Source organism: Balaenoptera physalus, assembly GCF_965194825.1.
Source record: "Balaenoptera physalus genome assembly, chromosome: 10".
NCBI classification, from domain to species: domain Eukaryota; kingdom Metazoa; phylum Chordata; class Mammalia; order Artiodactyla; family Balaenopteridae; genus Balaenoptera; species Balaenoptera physalus.
In genome coordinates this window covers 113,911,058-113,939,011 of record NC_138889.1, presented here as the reverse complement: position 1 = coordinate 113,939,011, position 27,954 = coordinate 113,911,058, and the positions used below count along the sequence as shown (strand labels likewise).

Sequence of the window (27,954 nt, the reverse complement as noted above, 5' to 3'; positions counted from 1 at the left end):
CTTCCGGGTCGAGGATCGCGCGGCGGCGGTGGTGGCTGTGGCGGAGGCGGCGGCGGCGGAGGCGGCGGCGGCGGCGGCGGCGGCGTTGGGGCCTAGTCGTGGTTCTCGCTCGGGCGGCGGCTGCGGCAGTGGCGGCGAGCGCCCGGTAGCGGCCGGCGGGGCGCGAGGTTCCGGGTACGTGCTGGGCCGCAGCTTCCCTGGTGTCTGTTGCGCCCCGGCCGGAGGGCCGACCCGGGCGCCTCGCGCTTTGTCTGCGGCCTGCCCAGCGGTGCGAGGCCTGCGCCGCACTGGCCGCGGGCTGGCGGGCGGCGGTGACCGCCTGCGGGCGCAGGAGGCGTCGCGCAGAGGCTGGGAGGCCCCGGGCTTGCAGGCGGGTTTCCGGGGGGGCGCCTTCCTAGAGCGAAGTGTGACCTTTTGCTAACTCGTTTCCAGCTCCTGGTCGTCTTTGCTTTCATTGGTTTCGCCTGTGTTTCGACAGGCCCGTTTGGTTGACGGGATGGTTTCCCGTTCTTTAACCCACGTAGTCTTCACAGCAGTCTCTCGGGACTAGGTATTGGTCTTCCTGTTTTACTTACATAGATTGGAGCCCAGAGAGGTTAAGTAACTTGCCAACGTCACACAGCTCCTGAGTGCGGAGCCAGGGCCCTGTGTTAACTAACCCTAGCCCTGATTCCTGGCCCATGCTTTTTTTTTTTTTGTAATAACAAGGATTGTTTTACATTCTTGTCAACTTTCGCGTTTATATACTTATCTTGCTTCTGTAGCAGCAAGATGGTAGTCAGCCTGTGAGCCACATTTTGGCCAGTGGTCACTTGGACAGAACCTGAGGCTGAAGTGAGGTTTGACTTGGGACTTAGCACACCTTCCCACTCCCTGGACCACTCGGTATTTTTTCTTAGGAGAAGAATGTTGAGTCAGAATGACAACAGCTGGTTCCTTTTTTTGCACCAGGCTGGTGGCAAGGCCGTGACAGGGCCATCCTGGCTTTGGTTCTCTTAGCAGCCTCCCAGCATGGACTCTTGGTGTCTGTCTCAACCCTGCCAAGACCTTGCTGGGCCCTAGCTTTTTGACTTCCGTTGCAGTTTACAGTTTCGAGGTCTTGTAGCCTCTGTGGCATGCGATGAATGAAAATTGAGAGTTGGCCCCGTGTGAGACATTGGACCGGGCAGGCTTGCTCAGGGCCTGGTGATGGGCAGTCAGGTTCTGGTCCTGGCACAGCTGCCGGTGACCACACCGGGAGGTCTTTTGGTTCCTTAGTGATGGTTGGGATCACAGGTGCTTTGAGTCCCTGAATTTGAAAAGAGGAAAATACTCTTTGTGGTTTAAGTGTTTCCCCTAGTTCCCTTAAATCTGAAGGCTGAGCAGGAGCTCCACAGAGCGCTGCCGGTGCTGCTGAAGGTGGCCAGCGGCCGGGAGGCTGTGGGCTTGCCTGCAGAAAAGGCTTCCTGGCCTTTGGTCTGGGACATATGAGCAGAGGTGGAGATGGTGGGTCTGGGCAGGCGTGTCTGAGCTAGGGCTGCCGGTGGGGCCAGTAGGTGCTAAGCCAGGGTCCCATTCGCCCAGTGTTCTGAGTGCAGGGTTCCTTACAGAGGAAGGGGGGGGCCGGGGGTTGCTAACGGTGGTCTCTTCCTTTGTGGTCGCACAGCGCTTGCTCTGGAAAGCACCTTCAGAGGCTAGCCGGCTCTTCTCCCTGGGTGCTGCCAGAAGTTACTGCGTGTGATGATAAAGGAAGGGAGGGCTGTCGGGAGGCCTGGAGGTGCTCCTCGCAGTTATGACGGAGAAGCACGGGGCTCTCGGGACTGATCCCCACAGGTGCAGGGACACGGGGAGTCAGTCATCCTGATTCCGGAGTTGGTGTCTCAGGCAAGCCAGACCCCATCGAGGCCGCACTGACCCCTTACAGCTCTCTGAGCCAGGCCCTGCCACTGCCCCTGGCAGGCAGGCCTAGGTCTCAGTCACCAAGGGAGAGGCCAGGGGTTATTTGTTTGTGCTTTTGACCTTTTGTGTGTGAACTGTCCCTGGCTGTGCTCTGTTGTCTTCTTGGGGGGTTACATTTTCTGATTTTTTTGCCTGGTAGGTTCCTGGGTGTGAGTATTTACCTCTCTCATAGACTGTGCTTCTCCAGGGCAGGACCCGTGCTGCACACAGTAGGGGCAGGGTAAGTATGAGAGCAGGTGTCCCAGAATGACAGCTATAGCCAGAGGATAATAGGTCTTCTTACCTGCAATGGGCTGCAGCCATCATGCTCAGGGGAAAGGTGTCATCCCTTTGGACGGACAGCGGCACCATCTCGTCGGATGGTCTGTGCGTCTCCAGCAGAAGACGTGGTCACGACGTGGGTACAGCACAGGGAAGGTCCCTGCTGTGTTGCTGACTCACCAAGAAGTGGGGTGCAGACCCTTAAGTTGAGTAGGACTGTTGCTGATTTTCTTAACCTTACGATGTTAGGTAGAAGAAAGGTGGTGGCTTTCGGGGGTTAAAAATTTCAGTTGACTACTTCCAGGTAGAAGCATCATATGGCAGTTGGCAGTTTCATGACATTAGCATGCCCTCACTGTTTTAGAAAACATCGTCCCAGAATTGGGCTTCGTGTGGGAAGTGAGGCATTCCGGGGTCTGAACCTGGCCTCAGCCCCATCAGGGGATCATTCTTTGGGAGCATCTGTACGATGGTGGTAGTGACGGCCCCTCTCCTTGTTTCTGTGATGCATGTGAAATACACAGTGTGTGGCCCACAGCCCACGGGAGAGAAGCCTGCATGTGGGATCCAGGAATGAGAGCCTTTGCTGGCTTCTGGGCACGCTGCTGTCAGCCTTACCCCCTGCCCCTGGTTCTTGCTTTGCCCCTCTGCCTTCCGGTCTCTCCTGTGACCCCTTTCCTTTGACCATGCAGACGGGACGTGGTCGGAAGCACACTGTGCCACCTGGATGGGGGCGGTGTTTCCTCACTGTGTGTCATTGAGGTGTTTCCTCTCGGGGTCACTTGGGAAGTGAGTAGCACTGATGGGAAAAAACCCTTATTTGGAGACCAAAGTCAGAGGCCCTGGTGTGGGAGGGTAATTGTGTCCCACTATGTCTGTGAGGTCATTGGTCTAGATCTTCTGTGTTATCCTGGCAGTGGCCTTGCAGAGTAGGCAGGACAGGCATCCCCACTTGGAGATCAGGAGCCCAAGAGCAGGTGGACATGGCAGCCAAGAGGCAGAACCTGGCCTCTGCTCCTCGTGGCCCCGTGCTGCTCGGGGCAGTCCGGTGACTTGGCGGTGCCCTGTGGATGCACTAGGGCGAGGTCAGAGGAACCTCAGCTGGTACCTGTGGCCTCCCAGCCATAGTCAGGCGCGCGGAGCCTGGCCTGGCCAGCCAGGGCTGAGAGGGAGTGCAGGGAGAGGGCCCTGCTTGGCACCAGGGCCTTCTGGTGACCATCCCCCACTGAAAGCGCTGCTTTGCCTCAGCTTGTGATAAGCCATTTCCTTCAAGCCTGGCCTCGGGGTACCTGGGGAGTGTTGAGGTGTGGTAGGTGCCTGACTGAACAAGAAGGTGGCCAGTCTGAGGCTCAGTTAGGTTCGTTATGAATCGGGATCTGACTTTGAACGTGGCTCTGTAGATAGGAGCCAGTCTTTTTTGTGTGTATGCACAGTTTTGAGCATATCATATCTCCTGTGCTACGGGTGGACACGTGTCACCAGGATGTGACGTGTAGAGAGTGACTGTCGCTCTCTCGGCAGAGAGCTTTACGTAAAGCTTGGGACAGAGGGGAATTACTTGACCCTGGTTTTTTTCAGAGCTGAACTCCAATGTGCAGCAATGGATGACGACAGCCTGGATGAGCTTGTGGACCGAAGCCCGGGGCCCGATGGCCGCCCGAGACTCCGTCCTGCCGCCCTGACCAGCGACACTGGTGAGCCGCCCTCCCGCCTCTCCACACGGAGCTGGGGAGCAAGCGTTCATGCCTTGCTCTTCAAGTGCACAAGCGGCACGTTGTTTGGTGTTTATTTTTAGTGCAATCAATACAGATGTAAATCGAGCAAAAGATGCTGCTTTTCCCTCCCCACGTCCCCATGCGGCCCCACCCCCCCATCCCTGGGGGCAGCGCTGGGCGCCCTGGGGGCAGGTGTCCTCTGAACACCTCTGTGCATCTTCCAACCTGCCTCGGCCGTGACGCTGCCCCCCGGGGCTGTGTTTACCTGTCCATGTAGAAGAAAGCAGCGATGCCCACAGCGGGGGCTCTGAGGACGACACGTGCGGTGAGCACAGTGACGGCGAGGACGAGGAGGGGGACCTGGAAGACGGATCTGGTGAGGACGCTGACGTTCGAGCGGCCCTTGTGTCCCCTCTCTCGTGACAGGGATTGCTGTTATAAAATGGCCTTGTTGAAGTTGCTGTCTTAACCGTGCTGGCCACCTGGGGCTGTGAACCCTGGGGGTGAAACTCCCTAGCACGGCGGCCTTGTCTGGCAGTCCCCTGCAGCGGGTCTCGTCTTCAGCTGGGAAGCTGGCTCGCTTTGATGTAGTTGGGCTGATGGCACAGTGGATAGATCTCTTCCCTGGTGGCGGCAGGAGGTTAAAATGCCTGAGAACAGGGAGCAGTGTGAAGGGCGTTGCCAGGGAGAGCGCAGCCGGACTGGACCTGCGGGCAGAGCGGTCCCCCAGCCCCTGCTGCAGGGCAGGGGTAGCATGAGCTGAGGTTTGCCAGGACCTAGGACCACCTGACCAGGGAGCCACCTGACCCCAGGGACCACCTGGGCAGGATGGCGGTGCCTCCTGTGGCTCTTTCTCTCGCTCTTGATGGAACCCCTGAGAGAACTGGTAGATGCACGGAATGACTTTATTAAGAAATTCCCAGGCTGTTTACATTGCTTGATGTTTGTGGTTCTGAACTCCTGCGCAGGGAGCTTTGCTTTAAGGGGAGATAGTGCCGCCTGAGGACCTCGCGGCATCTCCTTCCCTGGCCTTCCCGGGCACCCTGGCTGGTATGTGTCCTGCGGGGTCCCCAGGCTGGACTGCCCTGTCCCAGCCCCGCAGAGGGAGGCACGCTCAGCCCCCTCCCCACATGGCACTGGGCTTTGGAAGCTTGGCTTACGGCTGCTTTCCTTCTGACAACAGCCATCCACTCAGGACGTGTGTGGTCCTGAAGCATCTGCCTAGTCTTTTCATTACAGTCCTTGGACTCCTGTGTTTATGAACGTTAGAGTGTTCCAGAAAGGTAACCCCTCGTGTGGGACAGTGCTTGTGAAGGAAGAGCATTGACACAGCACATCAATGTGAGTTTGCTACCGCGCGTGTGTTGGTGACATATTCTTCCAGAGTTATTTGACTTCTGTGCAGGCACGTGAAGTTCTGTGCTGAGTTTGCAGGTCACGCTGTGGCTCTTCGCTTGTTTCTGCAGATGGGCTTGGGGCTTGGGCACAGGCATGTGGCCTTGACCGGGCTGGAGGCAGAGGACATCAGATCTTTGTCACTTCATCCCTCGAGCAGAGGTTTGAGGCTCTACTGGAGGCCAGAGGATGGGGGCTGCAGGCTGGAGGGCGGGCGGGAGCCCAGCCGGGTCTCTCTGCCCGAGCTAACTGCCTAGCAGCAGAGACAACGGTGTAAAGGAACAGTTAGGTCAGGTGATAGATGCCAAGAGTGTGTTTACGGGGACGTCATGGGAATGGGGAGGCCTCGGCCCCTGTGGGCCCAGGCTGGTGAGGAGAAGCTTCCAGAAAGACACATCTAAGCTGTGATCTGAAGGGCAGGAGGGTTAGCCGGGTAATGGGGGACATGGGGTGGCGGGGAGTGCTGTGCAGGGACAGCTGGTGCAGAGCCCAGTGCCCAGCAGGCCCACGGGTGGTGAGGAGGTGCCTGGTGGTGGGCAGGCACCTGGAGGCCACGGCCATAGCTGATGGGCAGTAAAACTCCACCGGACACCCCTAGTTTTCCACGCTGGTCTGTGAAACTCACGGGCAAGGAGCGTATCTCTGTGGCTGGTGAGAACTTAAGAGGTCTCAAAGGTAGTGTCTTCAAAGGGAGTTTATCTGCATCCTTACAGCCCTGGTATCTGCCACGTCCCCCTTCCCTCGGCAGCTCTTTCTACTCATCTTTTTGCTTTTCCTGCGCTAGTGTTGATTTCCTGAAAGTCACTTGCTTGTGTCGCTGTTTGCTCAGTTTTCAACTTTAGATACGTGTTATCTGTTCAAGTCTTAGGATGAAACATGAGGACTTGGGACTCTGACCCGCTGCCTCAGCCCGCTCTCCAGGCGGTGCACACGCGTCCTGGTCTGCTCAGCTCGCAACCCCTCCCTGCTCGGCCTCATCTCTGTTCACTCCCAGCTCTTTCCAGTGTGGCCCTGCCCTCCTCGTGTGAGCTGTGCCCTCACCTGTGCTGGGTTCCCAGGCGTGCTGTGCCGCCAGCTGCCACGCCAGGCTGGCACCCATGTCTGCACCTCCCTTGGCCTGGTCCTTCATCTGGTTGGGGCCTGGTCCGGCAGCCCCTGAGACGGGGTGGGGAGGCGGGTGGCCCAGGGTCTTGGCACCTGCCTGTGTCTTTAGCCGCCTCTCTGTTGGTGGTCGCTGCCCCTCAGACACTTGAAAGGCGTCCTCCGTGGGTGGGACACGGCAGAGGGGTCAGGTGGCCCTCAGACGGCCCGGTCTCTGCCTTCCCTTCAGTTCCTGAGCCTTCTGGAATTCCGGAGGAAGAACCAGACCCTCCGGCCTCCACCTGCTGCTGCCCCCTTGCCCTTAGCCAGGCAGGAAGCTGAGCAAAGTCATGCTCCAAAATTTGGTGGACACCAGTTTTGTTAGTTTTCTCTTGGTTTGTAACAGATTGTCACGAACACAGCAGCTGAGACCACGTGCTCAGTGTCTCAGTGGTTCCATGGGTCTGTGGTCCAGACACCGGTGGCCGGTCCTCTGCTTGGGTCTCACCCGACTGACATCAAGGGGTCACAGGGCTGCCGTCCCCATCTGAGGCTCATGGTGCTCCCCAAGGTCACGGCTTGTCGGCAGATTTCAGATCCCTGCGGGCATGGGGCTCCGGTCCTGTCTCTGGCCGGCTGCCAGGGGAGGCCCTCATCACTCAGCTCCTGGGAGCCACCCCTCAGTGCACAGGCTGCAACGTTCTACAACCAGCCAGAGAAAAGTGCTTTTAAAGAGCTCATTTGGTTTTGTTCTAGTTTCCCTTTGCCCTGCGACAGCAGGGTCTCGGGGGCGTGTAAGAACCCTGCCTGCCACACCCCTAGCCTGCTTCTCCTGTCCTTGTGAAGTAGCGCGTTATTTCAGTGGAGTTCAGCGGGGAGAGAAAACTAATGCACATGTTGATTCTGCCTTGGTGAACTGAAAGTGTCTCCTTCCTTTTCTGCTGGCCTAACCCCAGCCTCAGAAGCTTTCAGAAATTGATCAGGACTGTTGTGGCCAGCTTGCTGGGTTAGGAATTTATGCTCTCTAATCCCCGAAGCGAGAAAAGTGAAAGACCTGTAGGAGAGGCCTTCCCTGAGGGCCGTGGCTCACTGACACTGTTTTGAGAAGGGTGTTGACGGCACATGGCGCCCTCTGGAGGCCGCTGCGCTGAGCCGAGAGGCGGGCTGGCCCCTGGAGGCTGCCTGCCTCATGAGGGTTCTGATTCGGCTCCAAGTTGGGGGGGGGTGGGGCTGGTGTCCCCCGAGCTTGGAAGCAGCTTCGGGTTAAAATGCCCGGTGACATCTGTCCTGGTTGGGGCTGCAGGAGCGGGTCTGTCCCTCGTGTGTGGGATTCAGGACCCTGCTCACCCGAGTGTGGCTGCGGCCTGCATGCCTCCTGTACTCCGGGTTTGTGGACTTGTAACATTGCCTCTTTGTCAAGGTTCCGAGGATTCCGAAGAAGACGGCGACGACGTGGACACGTTAGCGGCAGCAGCGGCTACCCCGGGGGCACTGGAAGCCAGCGGTGCATTTAACTCTGACGATGATTCGGAGAGCTGCCCGATCTGTCTTAATGCTTTCAGGGACCAGGCTGTGGGGACACCCGAGAACTGTGCCCACTACTTCTGCCTCGATTGCATCGTGGAGTGGTCCAAGGTGCGTGGCTTCTCTTCGGGCACTTCCTCCCTTCGGGCTGGCCTCTCTGTGTGTGTGACCCAGCCCATGGCCGGCCTCTCAAGGGTCTGGGTCTCTGCTCTACAGCAGGAGTTGGAGCCCCGGGTGGCGTCCGAGCTTGATCTCTGCTTCGTTCGCGCTCTGGGCCCTCGGGGTGCCCGGTGAAGCTCACCGTGGGGTGATACGCTCGTGGAGCGCTGGCTCGGGAGGGTTGCTTATGGGCCATTGCCTCTCGGGGACCAGAAATCCTGAGTGGCCCAGGGACAGCCTGCGCAGGCCGAGTTGGCCGGTGCTCACGTGCTGAGAGGTCATCTCATAGACCCAGGAAAGCCTGAGTCATGTGACCAGCAGTAAAAGCACATGGGGTTCACCAGATGGTGCAGTGTTGCAGGGTGAGCTTTAGAAGCACTGCCCCCTCCCTACTTTCTGAACTTTGTGAAAACCTCAAAGAAGTAATGAGTCCAAGGATGCGTGGCCCACAGCCCCGTGCCCTTCACCGTCCTCGAGGACCAGCGGCCCTGCCTGCTTCTTTTCTATTCCCACCCTCACCAACTCGGACCCCGGGAAGGCGGCAGGTCTCGCCGCACCGCGCCTGCCCTTACCCAGCGAGGGTGACAGTAACGGCATCGCCTCAAGCACCCAGCCTCTTCTCCTCTGCCCCCTGCTTGCTGGCCAGTAACCCAGCTGTCCCGCCCACCCCTTGCCCTCCTCTTGTCTTAGCACTGACTGGCCCTCCAAGAGAGCCACTCCACATGGAAGGGATTTGATTTCTGTCTCTTTTCTTCACCGCTGTATCCCCAACCGCCTAGCACAGGGCCTAGCCTACACAGACATTCTGTAAATTAGATTTTTAATGTAAGAGGATGTCTTGATTTCTAAATGAAATTATTTTCAGATGGTATTAATAGTGAAAGTGATTCTATAAGGTTGCAGTATGATTTTTCTTTCTTACAGAATGCCAATTCCTGTCCAGTTGATCGAACTATATTTAAATGTATTTGTATTCGAGCTCAATTTGGCGGTAAAATCTTGAAGAAGGTAAGTGTAGGCGCCCCCTTTTGTGCATTACATTGGTCCCCATCTCATGGGAAAACATGCCTTCAAAAGGCAAGTTGCTCTCCTGAAGTATTGGTTACGTGTGTTTTAGAAATCGACTAAAAGGCCGTTTGCGGCCATGAACGTGAAACCCGGTGCTGGAGGTGGTGCTGTGTGCCCGGCCAGCCTGGGCTCTGCATGGGAGCGGTTTCCCAGACTTCCTCCTCTCCACTCCCACACACCTTTTCTGCATCTCCGAGCTTCTCTCCTCTTGAGCCACGGCAGCCACAGCAGGCAGGGAAGGTCAGGGTGTGGACCCCAGACCTGGGAGAGGGGCCAGCTCTCTCGGACCAGACTTCGGAAGGCGCACGGCAGGAGCATGAGGGCTGGGGACAAGGTGTTTTCCTTGCTCTTAAAAGCGTGCTTTTGCTCACCTGCTGTTTGGGGACTGGGAGGCCTCCCTACGTCGTCTTCTGTTGGGGAGCAGCATTAGAAAGACTCGTTGAGGGAGTTCCCTGGTGGCCTAGTGGTTAGGCTTCCTCGCTTCCACTGCCATGGCCTGGGTTCAGTCCCTGGTCGGGGAAGTTCCTGCAAGCCGCACGGCTCGGCCAAAAAGAAGAAAAAGAAAGACTTGTAGAGACTTGCCTGACATCTTCTCAGCGAGTCTTATAGCCGCAGATGTGCCTTTTTATGTGCGGAGCCGGGGATGTGCGAGGACTCCGGCTCTGGGTGAGCGGACTTCTAGAGTCTTTGCCGGGGTCGGCAGCTCCCGTCCCGTCCTGCTGGTGGAGCCTTCTGTGGCCTGCCCCGGGCGCTTTGCTCTTCTGCCCGGAGGTCTCTGGGGAGCGCTGGCAGTTTCCCCGCAGGCAAGCTCTGTTTCCTTGAGTGCCTCCTGTGTGGGAAGGGGAGGTGGGCAGAGGGCCCACTTACACGCCAGCAGGTCCAGTTGGAGGAGATCCGAGAGCGGCTCAGACCCAGCACAGAGTCCAGGAGGCCGCGGGAGGGTCCCGAGTCCCTGGCTGGTGCAGGAACAAAGGCAGAGAGTGTGGCTCAGGCGTGTCACCCGTGGGGAAGTGAGCTGCAGAGGCTATTTCTCGGTGGGACTCGTGGGCAGGAGACCGAGGCAGCCTGTGGAGGTGGCTCGGGCTGGCGGCAGCGATGAGGAATAGCTGTGATCGTCATGGGGCAGCACATGTTTGAGTCTCATTCTTTGGCAGTCACGTTTCTGTGTCTTTGCTTGGTCCTGGGACAGTTCTCGAGGGACGAGAGCCCGGCACTTCCCTGTTCTCCACCCGCGTGGTCCGTGCAGCGTAGCCCTCATGTTTGGCTGTCTTGCCTGTCACTCCGCTCTGGGGCCCTTCCGTGGGTCAGACTTTTTCTGTTGAATCATTTTTTTTCTCAGGGCTAACTACCCTGAGAGGGTTAGAAAACATAAAAGTCACTGGTGTGTGTTAATTCAGAACCTCTGGGCCCATGGAGCCCGTGCGAATCTGCTTTGGGTCCATTGCAAACCGTGATATAAACGGCTCTGGGATTTGGGTCCCGCTTGCCACGTGCTGAGCACGCTGTCCTGTCCCCAGGTCCCAGTGGAGAGCGCCAGGCTTGGGGAGGACGAGGATGAAGACCCGACCTTCTGCGGGGTGTGCGGCAGGAGCGACCGCGAGGACCGTCTGCTGCTCTGCGACGGCTGCGACGCCGGGTGAGCCCCTCCCGTCGGGCGCCCTGAGCTCGGCTCAGAGCTGGTCCTGTTGACCTGCTGGAGGGGCCTGCCCAGCTGTGCTAGTGCTCAGAGCCGCCTGCCCCCCGCGGGTCCTCTGAACCCCTGCGTCCTGGGCTCCGCGTGCTTCGTCGTCCCCCCCATCGCTGTTTATACTCTCCACCTGTTTCCAGACGATGTCCTGAGGCCGCTTGCAGAGATGTACCTAATACCTCAGGACGAGGGGGAGAGGCAAGAAATGGGGGTGTGGGCTGGCTGGGCCGGCGGCGGACACGAGCGGGACCCACACTTTGTGCGAGGCCAGGGGCCGGGGCAGCCTCACACGGCAGGACAGCCTGGCTGCCAGCCACCCCTGTGTCCGTGGAGCCCCTTTCGTTGTCATTCCTCAACACCGTTGGGTCCCCTGCTTCTCGTCAGGCCCTTTCCTTGTCCTGGAGCAGCACAAGCCCTGGAGGACTGGCACCTGTGGGGCCTGCGCTTGTCCCAGTGCAGACACTGCCTGGGCTGCCCACCGGGGCCCACTACCTGCCACCTCCCTGCACTGAGACAGCAGGTCACCCTCCCCGGGCCTGGCAGCATCTCCCACCTTCCTCCGAGCCCTGTCCTCGGGGCTCACGCAGCTGAGAATGCGTTCCTCCCTCCTTTCTCGCCGGCCTCAGCCTGCATCCGTGTTCGGTGACGCAGTTGCTTGACCTTGGTGCTCCTTGCCCCTTTGGAGTCCCGGAAGTTGGCCGTGTCTGAGCGGGTCCCCTCTAGCCTGTTGTCGGTCTGGGGCTGGAGGGCAGAAGCGGAGCCTTGGGTGTCCTGCAGACCCGTGTGTCCAGCTCACGGCTCTTGCTGTCACACTCCGTGACCGAGTGGGGACACGGGGCCGCGGGGGTGGCAGCATTCAGAACACTGCTCGCATACAGACTGCACCCTTTTCCCCAGTGATGGTGGCTGCTCGGGGCGTGAGAAGGAAGGGCCTGGGACAGCTGGATGCTGCCTGAGAGCCCACACGTGGTGGGAAGGACAGGCCTGGTACTGGCCGCCACACCCCTCGGCCTGGCCTGGCCTGGCCCTCGTCGCCAGCCTTGCCTTCTTGGCCTGGGTTCCCTGTGCCAGACGAGCCTGTGTGCCTTCCGGTGGCCTTGAGGACGCTGGGGAGCCCTGGCTGAGGCGGTCGGAGCTCTCACTCACAAAGCCTCGATTTTCCCTTAAGCTTTTATCCCTTTTTTTTTTTTTTTCCTTTTTGCCTTGCTGCGTGGCTTGTGGGATCTTAGTTCCCTGACCAGGGATTGAACCCAGGCCCTCAGCAGTGAAAGCACTGAGTCCTAACCACTGGACCGCCAGGGAGTTCCCCCCTTAAGTTTTTAAATGGCGCCTACAGTTCTTTTTTTTTAAAATAGATTTTATTTTTTAGAGCAATTTTAGGTTCATAACAAAATTGAGTGGAACATAGCATGCATTTTTTTTTTAATTGAGGTATAATTGGTTTATAGAGTTATATTAGTTTCAGGTATACAACACAGTGATTCAAAATTTTTATCGGTTGTGCTCTATTTAAAATTATTATAAAATATTGGCTCTACTTCTCTGTGCTGTGCAGTGTATCCTTGTACCGTATTATATACAGAGTAGCTTGTATCTCTTAATCCCATACCCCTGTCTTGCTCTCCGACTCCCCTCTCCTGACTGTTAACCACTACTTTGTTCTCTATATCTGTGAGTCTGCTTCTGTTTTGTTATATACGGTGGTTTGTTTCATTTCTACGTTACACATATAAGTGAGAACATAGAGTATTTGTTTTTCTCTTTTGATTTATTTCACTAAGCGTAACACTCTCCAGGTTCATTCATGTTTTTGCAAATGGCAGAATTGCAGTCTTTTTTATGGCTGAGGGTGTGTGTGTGTGTACACCACATCTTCTTTATCCATTTGTCTGTTCATGGGCACTTGGGTTACTTCCATATCTTGGCTTTTGTGAATAATGCTGCTGTGAACATTGGAGTGCATGTATCTTTTTGAATTAGTGTTTTCATTTTCTTAAGTACCCAGGAGTGGAAGTGCTGGATCATATGGTAGTTCTATTTTTAGTTTCTTGAGGAACCTCCATACTGCTCTCCATGGCAGCTGCACCAATTTACAGTCCCACCAACAGTGCAAGAGAGCTCCATTTTCTCCACATCCTCGCCAACATTTGTTATTTGTGGTCTTTTTGATGAAAGCCATTCAGACAGGTGTGACATGTTGTCTCATTGTGGTTTTGATTTGCATTTCTCTGATGATTAGCAGTGTTGAACATCTTTTCATGTGCCTTTTGGCCATCTGTATGTCTTCTTTGGAAAAATGTCTGCTGTCTTCTGCCCATGTTTTAATGACTTTTTTTGAATATTTTTAGTTGTATGAGCTGTTTATATATTTTGGATATTAATCCCTTGTTGGTCATGTCATTTGCAAATATTTTCTTCCATTCAGGAAGTCGTCTTTTCATTTTGTCAGTGTTTCCTTTGCTGTGCAAAAGTTAAGATTTAAAGCTTAATTAGGTCCCTTTTGTTTATTTTTTATTTCCTTTGTTTTGAGAGACAGATCCCCAAAAATATTGCTGTGATTTATGTCAAAGAGTGTTCTGTTAGTGTTTTCTTTTAGGAGTTTTATAGTTTCCAGTCTTACGTGTAGGTCTTTAATCCATTTTGAGTTTATTTTTGTATATAGTGTGAGAAAGTGTCCTAATTTCATTCTTTTACATGAAGCTGTCCAGCTTTCCCAGCACCATTTATTGGAGAGACTGTCTTTCTTCAATTGTATATTCTTGCCTCCTTTGTTGTAGATTAATTGAGCATGTAAGTGTAGGTTTATTTCTGGGCTCTCTTTTCTGTTTCATTGTTCTGTGTGTTTGTTTTTGAGCCAGTATTGTACTGTTTCGATTACGGTAGCTTTGTAGCATAGTCTGAAGTCAGGGAGGGAGGGTGATACCTCCAGCTCAGTTCTTTCTCGGGATTGCCTTGTCTGAGCCTACAATCCTTGATTATGTTAATTCTTTATATCACGTTCTGTTTCAGGGAGTTCTCTGGTGGTCCAGTGGTTAAGACTCCGCATTTCCAATGCCAGGGGGTCAGGTTCAATCCCTAGTCAGGGATCTAAGATCCCACATGCCGCGTGGTGTGGCCAAAAAAAAAAATTGTTTCAATTTTAGTAGTTTTAACAGTGACTCTTGGGGATTTTTGCAACTTCATCAAAAATATTTTTTGTTGTAAAGTATATTTATAAACTTACTTTTTTTATGTGCTTGAATTTAACAGATAAGCAAGTACATAAAAATTGTGATAGATCTAAAACATTAAAACTGATAAAAAATATAGTGATTCGTATGCTTCTGAATATCCTCACTGCTAATATTTGCCATTAGCTAAATTTTCTTACAGTTAAGTCTTTCAACTAAAGTCACAAGTCTCCAAGTCTAAGATCACTCTGTTACTCATTTTTCTTTAATAATGGGAGATGCAACTGAAATTTTTTTTTAATATAAATTTATTTGTTTTTATTTTTGGCTGTGTTGGGTCTTCGTTGCTGCGCATGGGTTTTCTCTAGTTGCGGCGAGCGGGGGCTACTCTTCGTTGCAGTGTGCGGGCTTCTCATTGTGGTGGCTTCTCTTGTTGCGGAGCAGGGGCTCTAGGCACGCAGGCTTCAGTAGTTGTGGCATGCGAGCTCAGTAGTTGTGGCACACGGGCTTAGTTGCTCCGCAGCATGTGGGATCTTCCCGGACCAGGGCTCGAACCCATGTCCCCAGCATTGGCAGGCAGATTCTTAACCACTGCACCACCAGGGAAGCCCTGTTACTCATTTTTAAATGAGTAAATCACAAGCCTGTCTATAGATACATGAATATGCCAGATTCTTTCACTGTTATATGAAGCAAGGTACAGATTATTTGTGGGGGGTTTTGGCTTGTTTTTTTTTTTTTTTTTGGCCGTGCTCTGTGGCTTTTGGGATCTTAGTTCCCCGACCAGGGATTGAACCCGGACCTTGGCAGTGAAATCGCCAAGTCCTAACCACTGGACTGCCAGGGAGTTCCCCCATTTGTGTTTCATGTAGCAGTATGTATTCTCGAGGGAGGACCTCTCTGCCGCGTGGCTGTGGCTCTCCCGGTGGGAGGAGGTCATCCTTGTGCGCAAGTGAGCGCTGCAGGCCGGTCCTGCTGGGCAACCATGGGGCTCTCCCAGGTTTGAGCCCTCATCCATCTCCTCCGTGGAGGGACTAGTGGGTGCCGACTGGCCGGGCGGGGTGCCTGTCACCCCCGCCAGCCTCCGCTCCCAGGCCCTGGGGCTTGGTGGCAAGAACAGGGTTGAACCACGCTCGATCCTGGGGACACTCTGTTAGAAGCTACCACTCAGTTCTTGGATGTTTTTCCTGAGACCATATCCTGGAGGATCTTCTCAGGCTGAAACCTAGTTGGGGTTCTGGGCACTCCCCGGTCCTTGGTGCCAGCCTGCCGTGTCCCAGGAGGAGCGGCCTCCCGCCGTCTGTCCCTGGGGTGCTCGGGTGAGGTCCAGCCAGGGGGTCGGGGCAAGCTTCGCCCTGTGGGTCTGTCTTGGACCCTCACGCAGGGCAGGGCTGTGAGCGGCACGTGGCTTCGAAGCCGAGTCCAGCCTGGGGTCGGGTGTTCAGTGTGGGCTTGGCGCTGGTTTCCACCTGGCTCGGCGCCATCTGGGACATTGGGATGGAGTTTGGAGGGTTCCGGCACCGGCGGCCCATGCCAGCGGTGGCTCCTCCCCAACTGCTTCCCTTGAGGACTAGTTAGAAGCAACTGAAAAGCAGATGCTGTTGGGCGGCGCTGCCGTGCACGGTGTTAGTTCCTTGGAGACTGGCCTCCCAGGGGTGGTACGTCCCCCACCCCGCCGCCATCAGGGCCCAGCTGCCGCTCTCTTAGCTCTGTCCTTCCAGGTGGTACGTCCCCCACCCCGCCGCCATCAGGGCCCAGCTGCCGCTCTCTTAGCTCTGTCCTTCCAGGTGGTACGTCCCCTGGGGAGAGTTTGGCAGCCGTCAGGGTCCCCTTGGAGGGTAGAGGTGCCCAGACCTGCGGTGGGGGTCCGTCCACCCAGAATGCCGGTGGGAGAGTGAGAAGACAGGTATCTGCAGCTCCAAGCGCGCAGGCTTCTGAGCAGGCGGCCTCCCCCGCGGCCTCGGGTGGGGGCATCCAAGTCAGTCCTGGCAGAGCCCACGGTGCCCTCGGTGTCAGGGAGGGGGCGCTGTGTCCCTGGTCAGGACCCCACCCTCATGACCTCACTTAACCTTCGTCACCCCCACAGGCCGTCTCCAGGTGCCGTCGCATTGCGGGGTTAGGGCTTCCACATGTGGACTGGGGGCCACGAGATCCACAGCAGGGTGTGTTGTCAGGAGGCCTGTCATAGGGCTCGCTTGGTTGGGACAGTGAGGCTGGGGACACCGTCTCATTTCCTAGGTACCACATGGAGTGTTTGGACCCCCCTCTCCAGGAGGTGCCAGTGGATGAGTGGTTCTGTCCGGAATGTGCTGCCCCCGGGGCCGTCCCTGCTGCTGGTAACGCGCTGCTCCCCCTCAAGCGGCCCAGACCCTTCCTGTGGGGCTGGCCCCTCGTCCCGGGGAGATCGCGTCCGGCTCTCCAGCAGGGGTGGCTTTTGGTTGCACTCCTTGGGGGGACACGGGCTGGAGACGGGGGGTTGGCTGATGGGGGTCTAGGGGCCCAAGCTCCAGGGAGACACCCCCTGTGCCCCGTTTCCCGGAGCCCTCCTACCAGGGCCAGGGCTCAGCGGAGTGCACGTCAGCCCAGGGTGTTTTCTTCCAAGACGCGGGTCCCGTGAGCGAGGAGGAGGTCTCCCTGCTCTTGGCCGATGTAGTGCCCACCACCAGCCGGCTTCGGCCACACGCGGGGAGGACCCGGGCCATTGCCAGGACACGGCAGAGCGAGAGGGTCCGAGCGACCGTGAACCGGAACCGGATCTCCACAGCCAGGAGGATCCAGGTGGGTGCTGGTGGCCTCGCATCCTGGCCGCGTGCAGGGAACAACGCCAAGTGGGCCTGAGGCGGCGGCAGCAGTGGAGAGCTGGCCCTGGGGGTGCCGGGCAGTCGGGTCCGGCCAGTGGTCAGTGGCCTGGCCCATGGGTGCATCGTGGAAGCTGTCGGGGGTCCCCTGCCTTGCAGCTGTCACCTGCCAAGGCCATAGTACTGAACTGAGAGGGGCTGAGAGGACTTCGTGGGGAACGTGGTCCCGGGACCCCACTACAGATGCCCACAGTCCCTCCTGGCACCTCCGCCCTCCACTCTGAGGCCCGCGAGCCCTCCTTGTTCTGCATCCTTGCCCGGCCTCTTCTTCGGGAGGCCTTCCCAGACCCCACTTCCCACTGGGCCCTTGGGGAGCCCCCAGCAGCCTGCCTGATGTCTGCTGCCGCCAAGCTGAGGCGTCCAGCCTCCCGGGGGCTCAGGGGGCTCCTCGGGGCTCCCTTGAGGGGCCTGAGGCGGCTCCGGCCCCCCTGACCAGCGCTGTCCCGTGCTGTGCAGCACGTCCCGAGGTACCTCATGTCTCCTCTGCTGGACGAGACCATCGAAGCCGTGGCCGCTGGGCTGAGCACAGCTGTGTACCAGCGCCCCGGGCCGCGAGCCCCTGCCCGTCGGAGGAGGAAAGCAGGTAGGCCTGGCTCGGGCTCTGGCTTCCTGTGGTCACTGCCATCCTTGTAGCCTGGTTTCCGCAGACCATCGCGCAGAAGACCCTGCAGGCCCAGGGGTCTGGGTCTGGTCCTTCCCTCTGAACCCCCCGGGGTGCTGTTTATGCAGCAGCGCCCTGCATGTGCATCGGGGTGACACAGCCTCCCCGAAGTTGATCGGGAAGAGTCCCCAAGGACCTTGTGGAAGATTCGCGATGTTTTCTCTAAATTGGGCAACACACAGGTGAAGCCCCATGCCTGGCTCTTCTGGGTGGGAACAGCTAAAATGATTAATTCAGTGTCTTCGCTGGTTTTGACGCTGTTCACGTTTTCTAGTCCTTTTCTGTGTTAGTCTCGGTAATTTTGTCCCAGTAAGTTCCATTTTTCTTTGGTAGTCGACATCCCTACCTGGGGAGAAGCTTTCACCCCAGTTTAACATCCTCAGCGATTTCTGGGTCTGTGCTCCATTTATATTCATGGGTTGGAATTCTCCAAAGAAGAGCTTTCCTTTTTCTCCTTGACTATTCATTTAAACCAGTAGATGTGGTTTCCTGTTTCATTCAGCGGGTTGCAATCTGTGGTCTTTTAAAAATCAACATTATTGAGACATACGTTTTCTGTGATGAGCACATCCACTCTGGGCATATGGTTCCCAGTGAGACCGACGAGGCTTCCAGCCGGTGCCCCCACTCCCCAGGCAGCCCCTCCAGGCACCTGCCGTCCTGTCGTTGGCGCTAGCCGTGCCATCCTCAGTTCTCACTCGTGAGGTCTTGAGTGTGTACTCTGGTTTGTCGCTCAGCAGAGTGATTTCGGGGCCTGTGTAGTGGGTGTCTGGGGTTAATTTCTCTTCATTGGTGAGGCACACGCCACGGCATGGGCCATCCCAGCTTGTCCACCTGCCTGTGCCGGGCATTCGGGTTGGTTCTGTAATAAAGCTGCTGTGAGTATCTTTCCTGCAGGCAGGTGTTTCCGCTGCTCTGGGTCGGTAGAGAGCAGTAGACTAGTTGGTGCAAACCAATGAACGTGTGTTGGAGGTGACGCACCCCCTGCGCTCCTGTCAGCAATGTGCGCGTTGTAGCTGCGCCGTGTTCTTGCCCACACTCGTCCTCCCCACCCCCAGCGGGCGTGTGTGTGTGTCAGGTTCCGCTGCCCTGCGTGGCCCCACCGGGTGCCGAGCGCACGTGTGCTCCCGGAGAGCTGAGCACAGAGAAGACACCCGAGGGCTGCCGGTGGGCGGTCCCGGTTCGCATCCCCGTGTAGTGGATGGAGCCAGGAGGTGTACCCCGAGGTCACGCTGAACACTGCCTTGAAGTTCAGGATGAGAGAGGTTTTGCTTCTCGTATTTTCTGTCTGAATCTCCTCTCGTGTCCAGGGTCTCACTTCTCAGTCCCAGCGGTTGCTCCCTTGCATTTCACAGACCCGTCCCAGGATAAGAGCCAGAGGTGCTGCAGCTCCTGGAGAGACAGGCTCACTTCTCCCTTTGTCCCGAGTGGCCCCCACGTTTGGCTGTTACATCTTTGCTGTGAATATTTCACACTTTTTTAAAAAAATTAATTTATTTAATTAATTTGTTGGCTGCGTTGGGTCTTCGTTGCTGTGAACGGGCTTTCTCTAGTTGCGGCGAGCGGAGGCTACTCCTTGTTGCGGTGCGCGGGCTTCTCATTGCGGTGGCTTCTCTTGTTGCGGAGCATGGGCTCTAGGCGCGCGGGCTTCAGTAGTTGTGGCGTGTGGGCTTCAGTGGTTGTGGCTTGCGGGCTCTAGAGCGCAGGCTCAGTAGTTGTGGCGCACAGACTTAGTTGCTCCACGGCATGTGGGATCTTCCCGGACCAGGGCTCAAACCCGGGTCCCCTGCATTGGCAGGCGGATTCTTAACCACTGCACCACCAGAGAAGCCCAGTGTTTCGTACTTTTTACAGACGTAGTCACACTGTGGAAGCGCAGGGAGACAGGAACAGCACCCCGTGACCGTCTTGCCGTGGCCTGGCAACTCCTGGCTGGGGCTGCTTCGTCTCTTTCCACCCCCTCCTCCTCTGTTGTTTTGAAGCAGATCCTCATTTTACCTGTAAGTGTCTCACAGTATGTTTCTGGAAGAGGGAGTCTTTCTTTTGATTTAACCACGAGGCCGTTGTTACACCCAAGGACATGAGCAATAATTCCGCAGCACGGTGAGATAGCTGGCCGGTGTTGAAAGTTCTAATTGTGTCACAAATTGTGATGGAATTAAAAAAAAATAGATTACTTGAATCTCGAGCCAAAGGAGATCTGTGTTGCGCTAGTGGCTGCCTGTGAAGTGTCTCTGTGTCCTCTTGACTGGGGGTGATGCAGGGTCTCCTGTCCCGGCGCATCCCTCGTGGGCAGGTCTCACCTGCTCCGGCCGGGCAGCTGGAGCCCCAAGGCTGGCTCAGGTGCAGGTGGGCGTTTCGTTGGGTTGGTTGGGTGTTTGCAGGGTTGCTTGGGGTGGGGTTGGGGGTCCTCGCAGCGGGCAGCTCTGCCAGGCTCTCTGTTCACAGTCAGGCAGCCCCGGGGCTCAGGTCTCAGATCCATGAAGTCACGGAGGAGGTGAAGGAGAGGCTTCCTCCTGACGGGCTGCTTCCAGGAGTGCAGTTTCCGTGGACAGCACGGGCTCGCTGGCGCCTCCGTCTGTTTCCTTTGTTGAGCAGTTCTCAGAACCCCCGAGCTGCTTGTAGCATCCTTCAGTGGAGATCAGGTAGGGCTTTTAGCTTCATCGCGAGGTCACAGATTCAAGTGTAGCGGAAGTGCTTTAACAGCACACGTCTTCTCGGAACCTGCTGTTTCTGTGCTGGGGTTCCTGAGAGTTCGGGGGCGCCCTGTGGCTGCCATGGCTCGTCCCCAGTCAGCCTGTAGCGCCCCAGGGTGGCTGAGGGGGACGGAACGCTGCTGGGTTTGCAATGTAATCCTCAGGATACATTTTACTGGACACGTACCGTGAGGTCGTCTGTTTCCAAGCCTCTGGGAGAGTGCTTCTCCAGGGTGAGACCACCAAGTGGATACAGAGCTGGGAGCCAGTATTTCCTTTTACTTTTGATTATTAGGGTTTGTGTTTTCTAATTTAATTTTGTTTCATAATTGTGTAAAATAATCTGCTGGTTCTCATAATCAGGTCTACAGATCAAAGTAGGCTCAGACTCGCTCTGTCCTTGCTTTGCGCTGCCTTCCCCCTCCCCTCCTCTGTGGCGAAGTACGTAAAACCCTATAACAAAAAAAATAAAAAGAGGAAGGCCCCAGGCCGGGATGGACAGTTGTCATCCGCTGGGTCTTGGGGGGGACACGTGGGGTGGGGCACACAGTGAAGTGCGCGCTATCAATGTGTTCTTTGTAGGAAGACGGAAGAAAGTGTCGGGAAGAAAGAAAACCCAGTCCAGATCGTCTGTGAAGAGCAGGAGCTCGTGGACGAGGTCCAGGAAACGCCAGGGTCGCGTGAAGAAGAGAAAAGGGAAGAAGATAAAGGTAGCGTCGGATGGGGGGGTAACACTGGGTGAGCTTCAATCCTGTGTGTAGGTAGATAGTGGGAGTCGTAGAAGGACCCTTTTCTTCTAATTACTTAGAGGTTCACCGATAAATATGCACGTTTCTGCAGCACGGATTGAAGATAGGGCTGAGACAAGATGTGTTCTGGGTCCCGCAGAGCGGCTCCTGGGACCGCGGGGGGCGCGGGGGGCTGGGCTACAACCCGCCAAGGCGCTTGCTCCCTGGGGTGCCGGCACCCGGTGTGAGCCGGGTGGGGGTGAGGCCCAGGCGGGGTCCTCACGTGTGCTGAGTACACGTGACCCTCAGGCTGCAGGGGTGTGGCCACTCGGCCCACTGTTTGGTGCTGCAGATTCATAGTTGGAATGGAGGCTGTAGATTTCAGCCCTGTGGATCAGTGTTTCTCCCTGTGTCCCCTGGGTTCAGAATGAAGCCACAGCTCGTTCCCGCATCGCACGGACGCTGGGCCTCCGCAGGCCAGCCCATGGAGCCTGCATCCCCTCGGTGTACAAGCCTGCAGACCCCTCTCTGGGGCTGATGCGTGCAGACATCGGGGCAGCTTCTCTCTCCCTGTTTGGAGACCCCTATGAGCTGGACCCCTTCGACAGGTGACTGCAGAAGGGGGAGTTGGGGGGGCTCACTCTTTTCCTAGGCCCATGGGCATGTCGCCCCTGGTGGAGGCCTGGCTCACCCTCAGAATTCGCATTTGTGAAATTCCTGCTTCCGAGTTGTTCTCAGAATTCTGTACCTACTCGTCCCCTAATTTGGAGAAAGATCTAACTCGCACGCCTGCCCCCAACCCCGTCCCCGCTCAGAGACTCGGGCAGCTGCCGACAGAAAACCGCTGCCTGGGGCCTGGGTTCCTCGTGTTGAGTCACGAGGGCTGCCGTGGGGGCAGTGCTTAGCCCGCCTGTGCCACGCGCAGCTGAGAGGTTGGGGGGTGGCTCCCTGGGCCTCGATGTGCAGGCTCACCCGTGCCCTTTGGCCTGTGTCCTCCTCCAGCAGTGAAGAGGCATCTGCGAGCCCTGCTTCCCCTCTGAGCGCCAAGAGGAGGATTCTGTCCCGGTCAGCCCTGCGGTCGCACCAGCCTGTGGCCAGGCCCGTCTCCGTGGGGCTGTCCAGGTGTGTCCTGGGGGACAGGACAGTGGGGCGGTGGTGCGGGGTGGGGCCCCAGGCGTGCAAGGGCCGCGGGCTCCGTGTTGGGCTGGCGCTCTGCCACACGGCACCCACAGCCTCTCCTGTGGCCTGTCCTCTGGCTCTTGGGTGAGGAAGTGCTGCGGCCAGTCCCAAGCCAAGGGCGCGGGGACGGGGTGACAGCCCCAGAGGCTGCCTCCGTGTGCCTCGTGCTGCTGCGGAGCCCACAACAGGGAGGGGCCGGGCAGGGAGCCAAGCTTTTCCCCTGTGTGACCCTCCAAAAGAAAGACTTAACCAACTCAACCAGTCGGCGTTGCTCACGAGCTCCTGCCTGTCAGTGAGTGGAGCCGGGGCCAAAGCCTCAGACGACTCCACCCCCCCCACCCCATCTTCCTTTAGTCGAAGCTGCCGGGTGGGTCTCACCCCTCCCCTCGGGGCCCCTGCCTGCTGCCTGGGTGTGGAGGCGCCTGGGCGGGAGGGCCGTGACGGCTGGGCCTGCCCCGGGTCTGCCCTGCAGGAGGAGCGCTCCCGCCATGGCGCCCCAGCCGGAAGTGGACGCGGACCCCGGCCCTGACCTGCTGGGGAGCATCCTGTCGGGCCAGAGCTTCTTGATGATGAACGGCGCCGACATCGTCATCCACCGCGACGGCTCCCTCAGCGCCAAGAGGGCAGGTGAGGAGCCTCTGCGCACGGCCCGCCATCCCCACCTCTGCGCGCCTGGAGATTAGGACACGCGTTCCTCCAGGGACACGTGTGGTGTGACCCAGCGGCTCTAGGGTTTGCTTCCGAGTGGCGGGTGAGGGTGCTGAGGGACTGAAGATACCTGTCCCATCGCTTTCTGATAACACATCTGTTGGGGGAGTTTCCAGGCAGCCCACAGGCCCTCCTTCCTGTCAGCAGCCTCCGTCTGTTCTCACAGCCCTGGGAACCAGCGTGGAGCCCTCTCCACGGATCTGGGCCCCGGCGGGATTCGGGCCTGGGGGGGTCTGGCCGTGGAGGGCAGGGTAGGCTGCATGGGCGCGGTCAGTGGTAGACTGGGGTGCTACCCTGTTTTCATGTGTCCATCACGGGCTCAGGCCCCTTCTGATCCACAAATAGCGTGAAGATAGTGTGTGCAGCAGAAGGGGCTGGTGGGCAGCAGCAGAGCGAGCCTCCGGCCCCTCCCTGCGCCCAGCGCAGAGCGAGCGGGAGTGGAAACCATGCACCGTTGGGAGGGCGTTCTGAGAAAGGTGGAGCTTTTTAAGGACAGGGGTGGGGACTGATGGCTGTTTGCTTTTTGTCTTTTAGCGCCAGTTTCTTTTCAGCGAAACTCAGTTGGTCCGTCCAGAGGGGCAGAAGGCGCCGGGTCTGGCCCCTGCCTGCAGCCCAGAGGGACTCAGCCAGGAAGCGGGCCAGAGAGCTTGGGGTCCAGCTGTCCAGGCAGGGCCGCCCCGGGCACACCCCCGGCCCCACCCACCCCCGCCCATGTCCCTGCGCTCACGTTGGGGGCAGCTGTGAGACTGGACTCCTTGGTGACCCCTCAGTCAGGCCAGGCTCAGACCTTGTCCAGCGTGAGCAGACCCAGCTTAAAACAAAGTGACGGCCCCCGATTTAATGGCGACAGCAAGCACCCTCCGCCTCTTAGGTCTGCAGCATTGAAGACCTTGAATGGTAGCTCTGTTTCACCTCCCGAGAGCACGGTGCTGGGACAGGCCCCAAGACCAGCTCCCAGGAGGACGGACATCTCCGAGCTCCCCAGGATACCAAAGATCAGGAGAGACGACAGGCAGGTGGGCGAGGTCCCCGCCGGCGGGCAGAGAGTCGAGATTCCCAGTTCCTGCATCAGCCGGCTGACGGGCAGGGGGGGCCCCGGGCAGCCTGGCTGTGGCACCAGGGCGGAGGGTGAGCCCAGCAGCAGGGGTGCTCAGGAGGCCAGCACGCGCTCGGGGGGCGGCCCCCAGCCCCCTGCCCCGCTGGGCCCCTCCCGGGGGAAGGGTGTCGGCGCCACCTTCGAGAGCTTCCGGATCAACATTCCGGGGAACACAGCCCATTCCGGCCGAGTCCTCAGCCCCGGCTTCTGTAACACGTTCCGGCCTGTGGACAGCAAGGCGCAGAGGAGAGAGAGCCCGGCGCCCCTCCTCTCCGTCAGGAAGACGAAGCAGCTCAAGAGCGAGATCTACGACCCCTTCAACCCCACGGGCTCTGACTCCAGCTCGGCCAGCAGCAGCCCCGAGCACCCAGGCTCCGGCCTCCTGCCCTCTGAGATCACGCGCACCATCTCCATCGACAGCCCCAAGGCCCCCGCGCTGCCGCCCGTGCGCTGCGTCACCTCCTACACAGTGCAGACCGGCGTGGGGAAGGAGCCCGAGCCCCCCCAGGGGCCCTGCGGCCTGCCCGAGCTCCAGGGCGAGGAGGAGCCCGCGGCACAGGCACAGAGGCCGTCCCCGCCGGAGCCCTGGGGGGACGAGGACCCACCACCCCGCAGCGCCTTCTTCGGCTCAGAGGGGCGGACGGTGACTTGTGTGACTGCGGTGGAGCCGGACGCCCCACCCAGTCCGGATGCCCTGCCGGCGACCACCCACAGGGTCGTGGAGCTGCGGTCCCCCACCCGTTCCCGCTCCAGGTCCAGCTCCCGTGGCGGGAAGAAAGCCCAGAGGCCGAGGGCCGCCACCAGGGAGCACCGGAGGGCCCGCTCAGGGTCCCGCTCATCCCGCTCGGGGGACAGGAGCTCGCAGTCCGCGTCGCCACCAGCAGATGAGGGCCAGGCCAAGAGGCACCAGCCCAAGGCCCGGGATCGGAGATCTTCCAGCGACCGCTCCAGCAGCCGCGAGCGCACCAAGCGGAGGAAGGCCAAGGACAAGAGCAGGGAGAGGAGGAGGGGCTCCTGGGGCCGAGGTCGGCGGAGGTCCCGCTCCCGCTCCGGCAGCCCCGGCAGCTCCTCCCACGAGCATCGCGAGGGCAGGAGGAAGAAGAGGCGGAGATCGGGGTCCCGGTCTCGGGGGAGGGAGTGCTCGCCCCCCAGCAGCCTGGAGAGAGCCCGGAGGCCCAGGCACCCCCGGGAGAGGAGGGAGCGGCCCGACAGGGAGAGTGTCGCGCGGCTCCGAGACAGGCGAGGCTCCCGGGAGAGGAGGCGGCGTAGGTCCAGGTCACCCAGCCCTGAGCACAGGCCCCGGGAGCACCGGCGGCCTCGGTCCCGCGAGAAGCGCCCACGGCCCCGCCCCCATTCCCCGGAGAGGAAGTTGGCCCCGAAAGACGCTTCTCCGGCACCCCTTCCCCAGGGGGAGCCCAGGCCGGACAGGGAGCCCCCGACCAGGCCCCTGGCCTTGGCAGGAACAGATGCCTTGCTGGAGGGGCCCGAGGCCAACAAGCCACCCGCAGAGGTGCCCCCAGTCGTGGAGGTGCCAGCCGAGTACCCCCCCGAGGATCTGGATTACGGTGACTCCGTGGAGGCAGGGCACCTCTTTGAGGACTTTTCAAGTGAAGCCATCTTCATGCAGCTTGATGACATGAGCTCCCCGCCTTCCCCGGAGAGCACGGACTCCTCCCCAGAGCGAGGCCTCCTGCCCAGGCCCACTGGGCCCCTGGCTGGCCAGCAGCACGACGCTGGCCTGGCCGTGGCCGTCATCCGCAGGGAGGTGTCTCGGATCCACGGTGAAGATGTGGCACAGCCCCTGCCCAGGATGGAGTGCCCTCAAGAGAAGCACTCGCTCCAGCAGGATGCGGCCGAGGCAGCCACAGCTTCCTGCACTCTGGGAGGCCAAGCCGTGGGTGGGGGGCCAGCGGGGAAGGAGGAGGGCCCTTCTCAGAACCCCCTGCTGCGGGCTAAGGCGCTGGTGAAGAGAGTCACCTGGGACCTCCAGGAGGTGGAGAGCGGTGCCCCGGCTGAGGACAGAGGCCTGCGTGAGTAGGCGCTTGGGCGGGGTGGGGCAATGGGGCAGGGTACAAGGATGGCTCAGAGCGACCACCACGGAGTCTTCTCCCTGGATGGCTCACGGGCCTCCTTGGTCATGCAGGGAGATGGCTACGGCCTGACCTGTGGTCCTTGCTGCTGGGATGCTTTTCTGGAATTTTCCAGCCAGGAAACAGCCTTCTGGCGTGGCCACAGAGCACCCACCCCCCTGTGTTGGCCCTCAGGGACGCCGCTTCACAGGCCGCAGAAGCCCTGGGAAACCGAGGACGTGGGCCCCGTGGCTGCGTTCCAGCAGGCTCCCTTCTCTGAGCCCCCTCCCCCTGGTTATGTGCTTCCAGAGCCTGGCTTTCCTGATGCTGACCCTTCTCAGGTGGGCGCCTGGGCTGGAGGGATGTGGCCTTGGGCTCAGGCCACGCGAGCTGGGCCGGGTCGGGGCTGAGGGCCTCATGCACCAGCCCCTTTCTGCTGGGGCTTTTAGTGGTTCCGGAGTGGGGGTTGGGAGCGCGTTGCCAGGGGCACTAGGGCACCGAGCTCTGCGGAGGCTGAGCGGGCTGTGCTGTCGCCCAGGTACGGAGCCCGAACCTGCCCCCCACCCCGGCTCTGCCTCCGAGCGTCCCACCATACGCACCTGTCAGCCAGCCCGCGGTCCAGTTCCTCTTGCAGGGGAGCCTGCCCCTGATGGGCTGCGGGGTGGCCCAGAGCCCAGCCCCGGTGCCCACCGTCCTGACTGCAGCCTCAGAGCCGGCGGGTCATGCTGCCACCGTGACCACTGCCGCTGCCAACAGCTCCGAGGAGAGGACAGCTGCTCCCAGGCCAGCCTCGGAGAAGGCCAAGAACGAGGAGGTGAGTCCCGCCCCTCCTTCCTCCAGGGACTGGTGCAGGCGGGTGGGTGGGAAGCCAGGGGCCAGTGGTCTCACAAGTGTCCTCCCCCCTAGTACATGAAGAAGCTGCACGTGCAGGAGCGGGCCGTGGAGGAGGTGAAGCTGGCCATCAAGCCCTTCTACCAGAAGAGGGAGGTGACAAAGGACGAGTACAAGGACATTCTGCGCAAGGCCGTGCAGAAGGTGGGCGTGGGGTCCGTGAGCCCAGAGAGAGGGGCTCCGGCCCCGGGGTCGCTCGGCCACATCCTGGCCGCAGCTTCAGGCCAGTTGTAGCCACGCCTCATTGATGCTTGGGGGGTGTAAATGCTGGTGTTTGTGAGGGGCTTACGACTGTGTCCTCGTGATTTTAGTTAAAGAGGCTAAATGACACAAGATGTTTAACCTAGCTCACGGGTAGGAAGTGAGACCCTGAGAGATGGACATGCCAGCTGATCTCAGTGGGACCCTCAGCAGCCCTTGAGGTGGGCAGAGCAGGCAGGCGCACGTCAGGCTGCCTGCCGTCCCTCACAGTGTGGTCCCCAGGGCCCCATCCCCACCATCCCTGACCATGTGGGTGTGAAGGGACGTCCGGGTAACTGTGCCCCCCCTCCCCCAGATCTGCCACAGCAAGAGTGGGGAGATCAACCCCGTGAAGGTGGGCAACCTGGTGAAGGCCTACGTGGACAAGTACAGGCACATGCGCAGACACCGGCGGGCCGAGGCTGGTGAGGAGCCGCCTGCCCAGGGTGCCGAGGGCTGAGGCCTGCCCGGGGCCCTTCTGGCTGGAGCAGCCGGAGCAGAGAACTCTGGGCACACCCGCCCTCCCGTTTTCAGGGTTCCTGTGATCGCACGTGGTCTGTGCACCTGTCTTGCTCACAGTTTAAAACTGGACTTTTTTATATGTATATTATAGAGACACACTGTTCCCATTGTGTTCTAATTTATCAAAAATGGATTATCTTTAGAAATGTCTTGATTGGCTCAGTACTTGAAAGGCGAAGCCTTTGGTGATGAGAAACAGTGGGGCGGGTGGTGCTTCTCCTACAGGCAGCCATCTGGTCCCAGGATTCCCTTGTCTGCTCCTTGTGTTTTGTAAGTAATTGCTCGGGTTTACACTTAGGTCCACCACCT

At 58.6% G+C, this 27,954-nt stretch overlaps 1 protein-coding gene across 10 annotated transcripts; it reads left to right on the top strand.

Annotated features, from left to right (window-relative positions):
• PHRF1 (PHD and ring finger domains 1) lies at window positions 1–27,795 on the top strand. Of its 10 annotated transcripts, none has more exons than XM_082478286.1 (20): window positions 4–174; window positions 2,111–2,158; window positions 3,778–3,893; window positions 4,192–4,290; window positions 7,810–8,024; window positions 8,997–9,080; window positions 10,658–10,776; window positions 10,968–11,025; window positions 16,270–16,333; window positions 16,600–16,775; window positions 17,312–17,438; window positions 20,795–20,922; window positions 21,367–21,548; window positions 21,943–22,062; window positions 22,592–22,746; window positions 23,362–25,953; window positions 26,188–26,333; window positions 26,531–26,806; window positions 26,899–27,027; window positions 27,440–27,795. In XM_082478286.1, the coding sequence occupies exons 3-20, from the start codon at window positions 3,800–3,802 to the stop codon at window positions 27,581–27,583; spliced, it is 4,908 nt and encodes a 1,635-aa protein (XP_082334412.1). In that variant the 5' UTR covers window positions 4–174; window positions 2,111–2,158; window positions 3,778–3,799; the 3' UTR covers window positions 27,584–27,795. The 10 variants fall into 10 exon arrangements, with proteins under 10 accessions (XP_082334414.1, XP_082334412.1, XP_082334409.1 ...); XM_082478283.1 differs by having other exon boundaries at window positions 2,078–2,158; window positions 21,946–22,062; XM_082478281.1 differs by having other exon boundaries at window positions 2,078–2,158.
• Window positions 27,796–27,954: the final 159 nt, after the last annotated feature.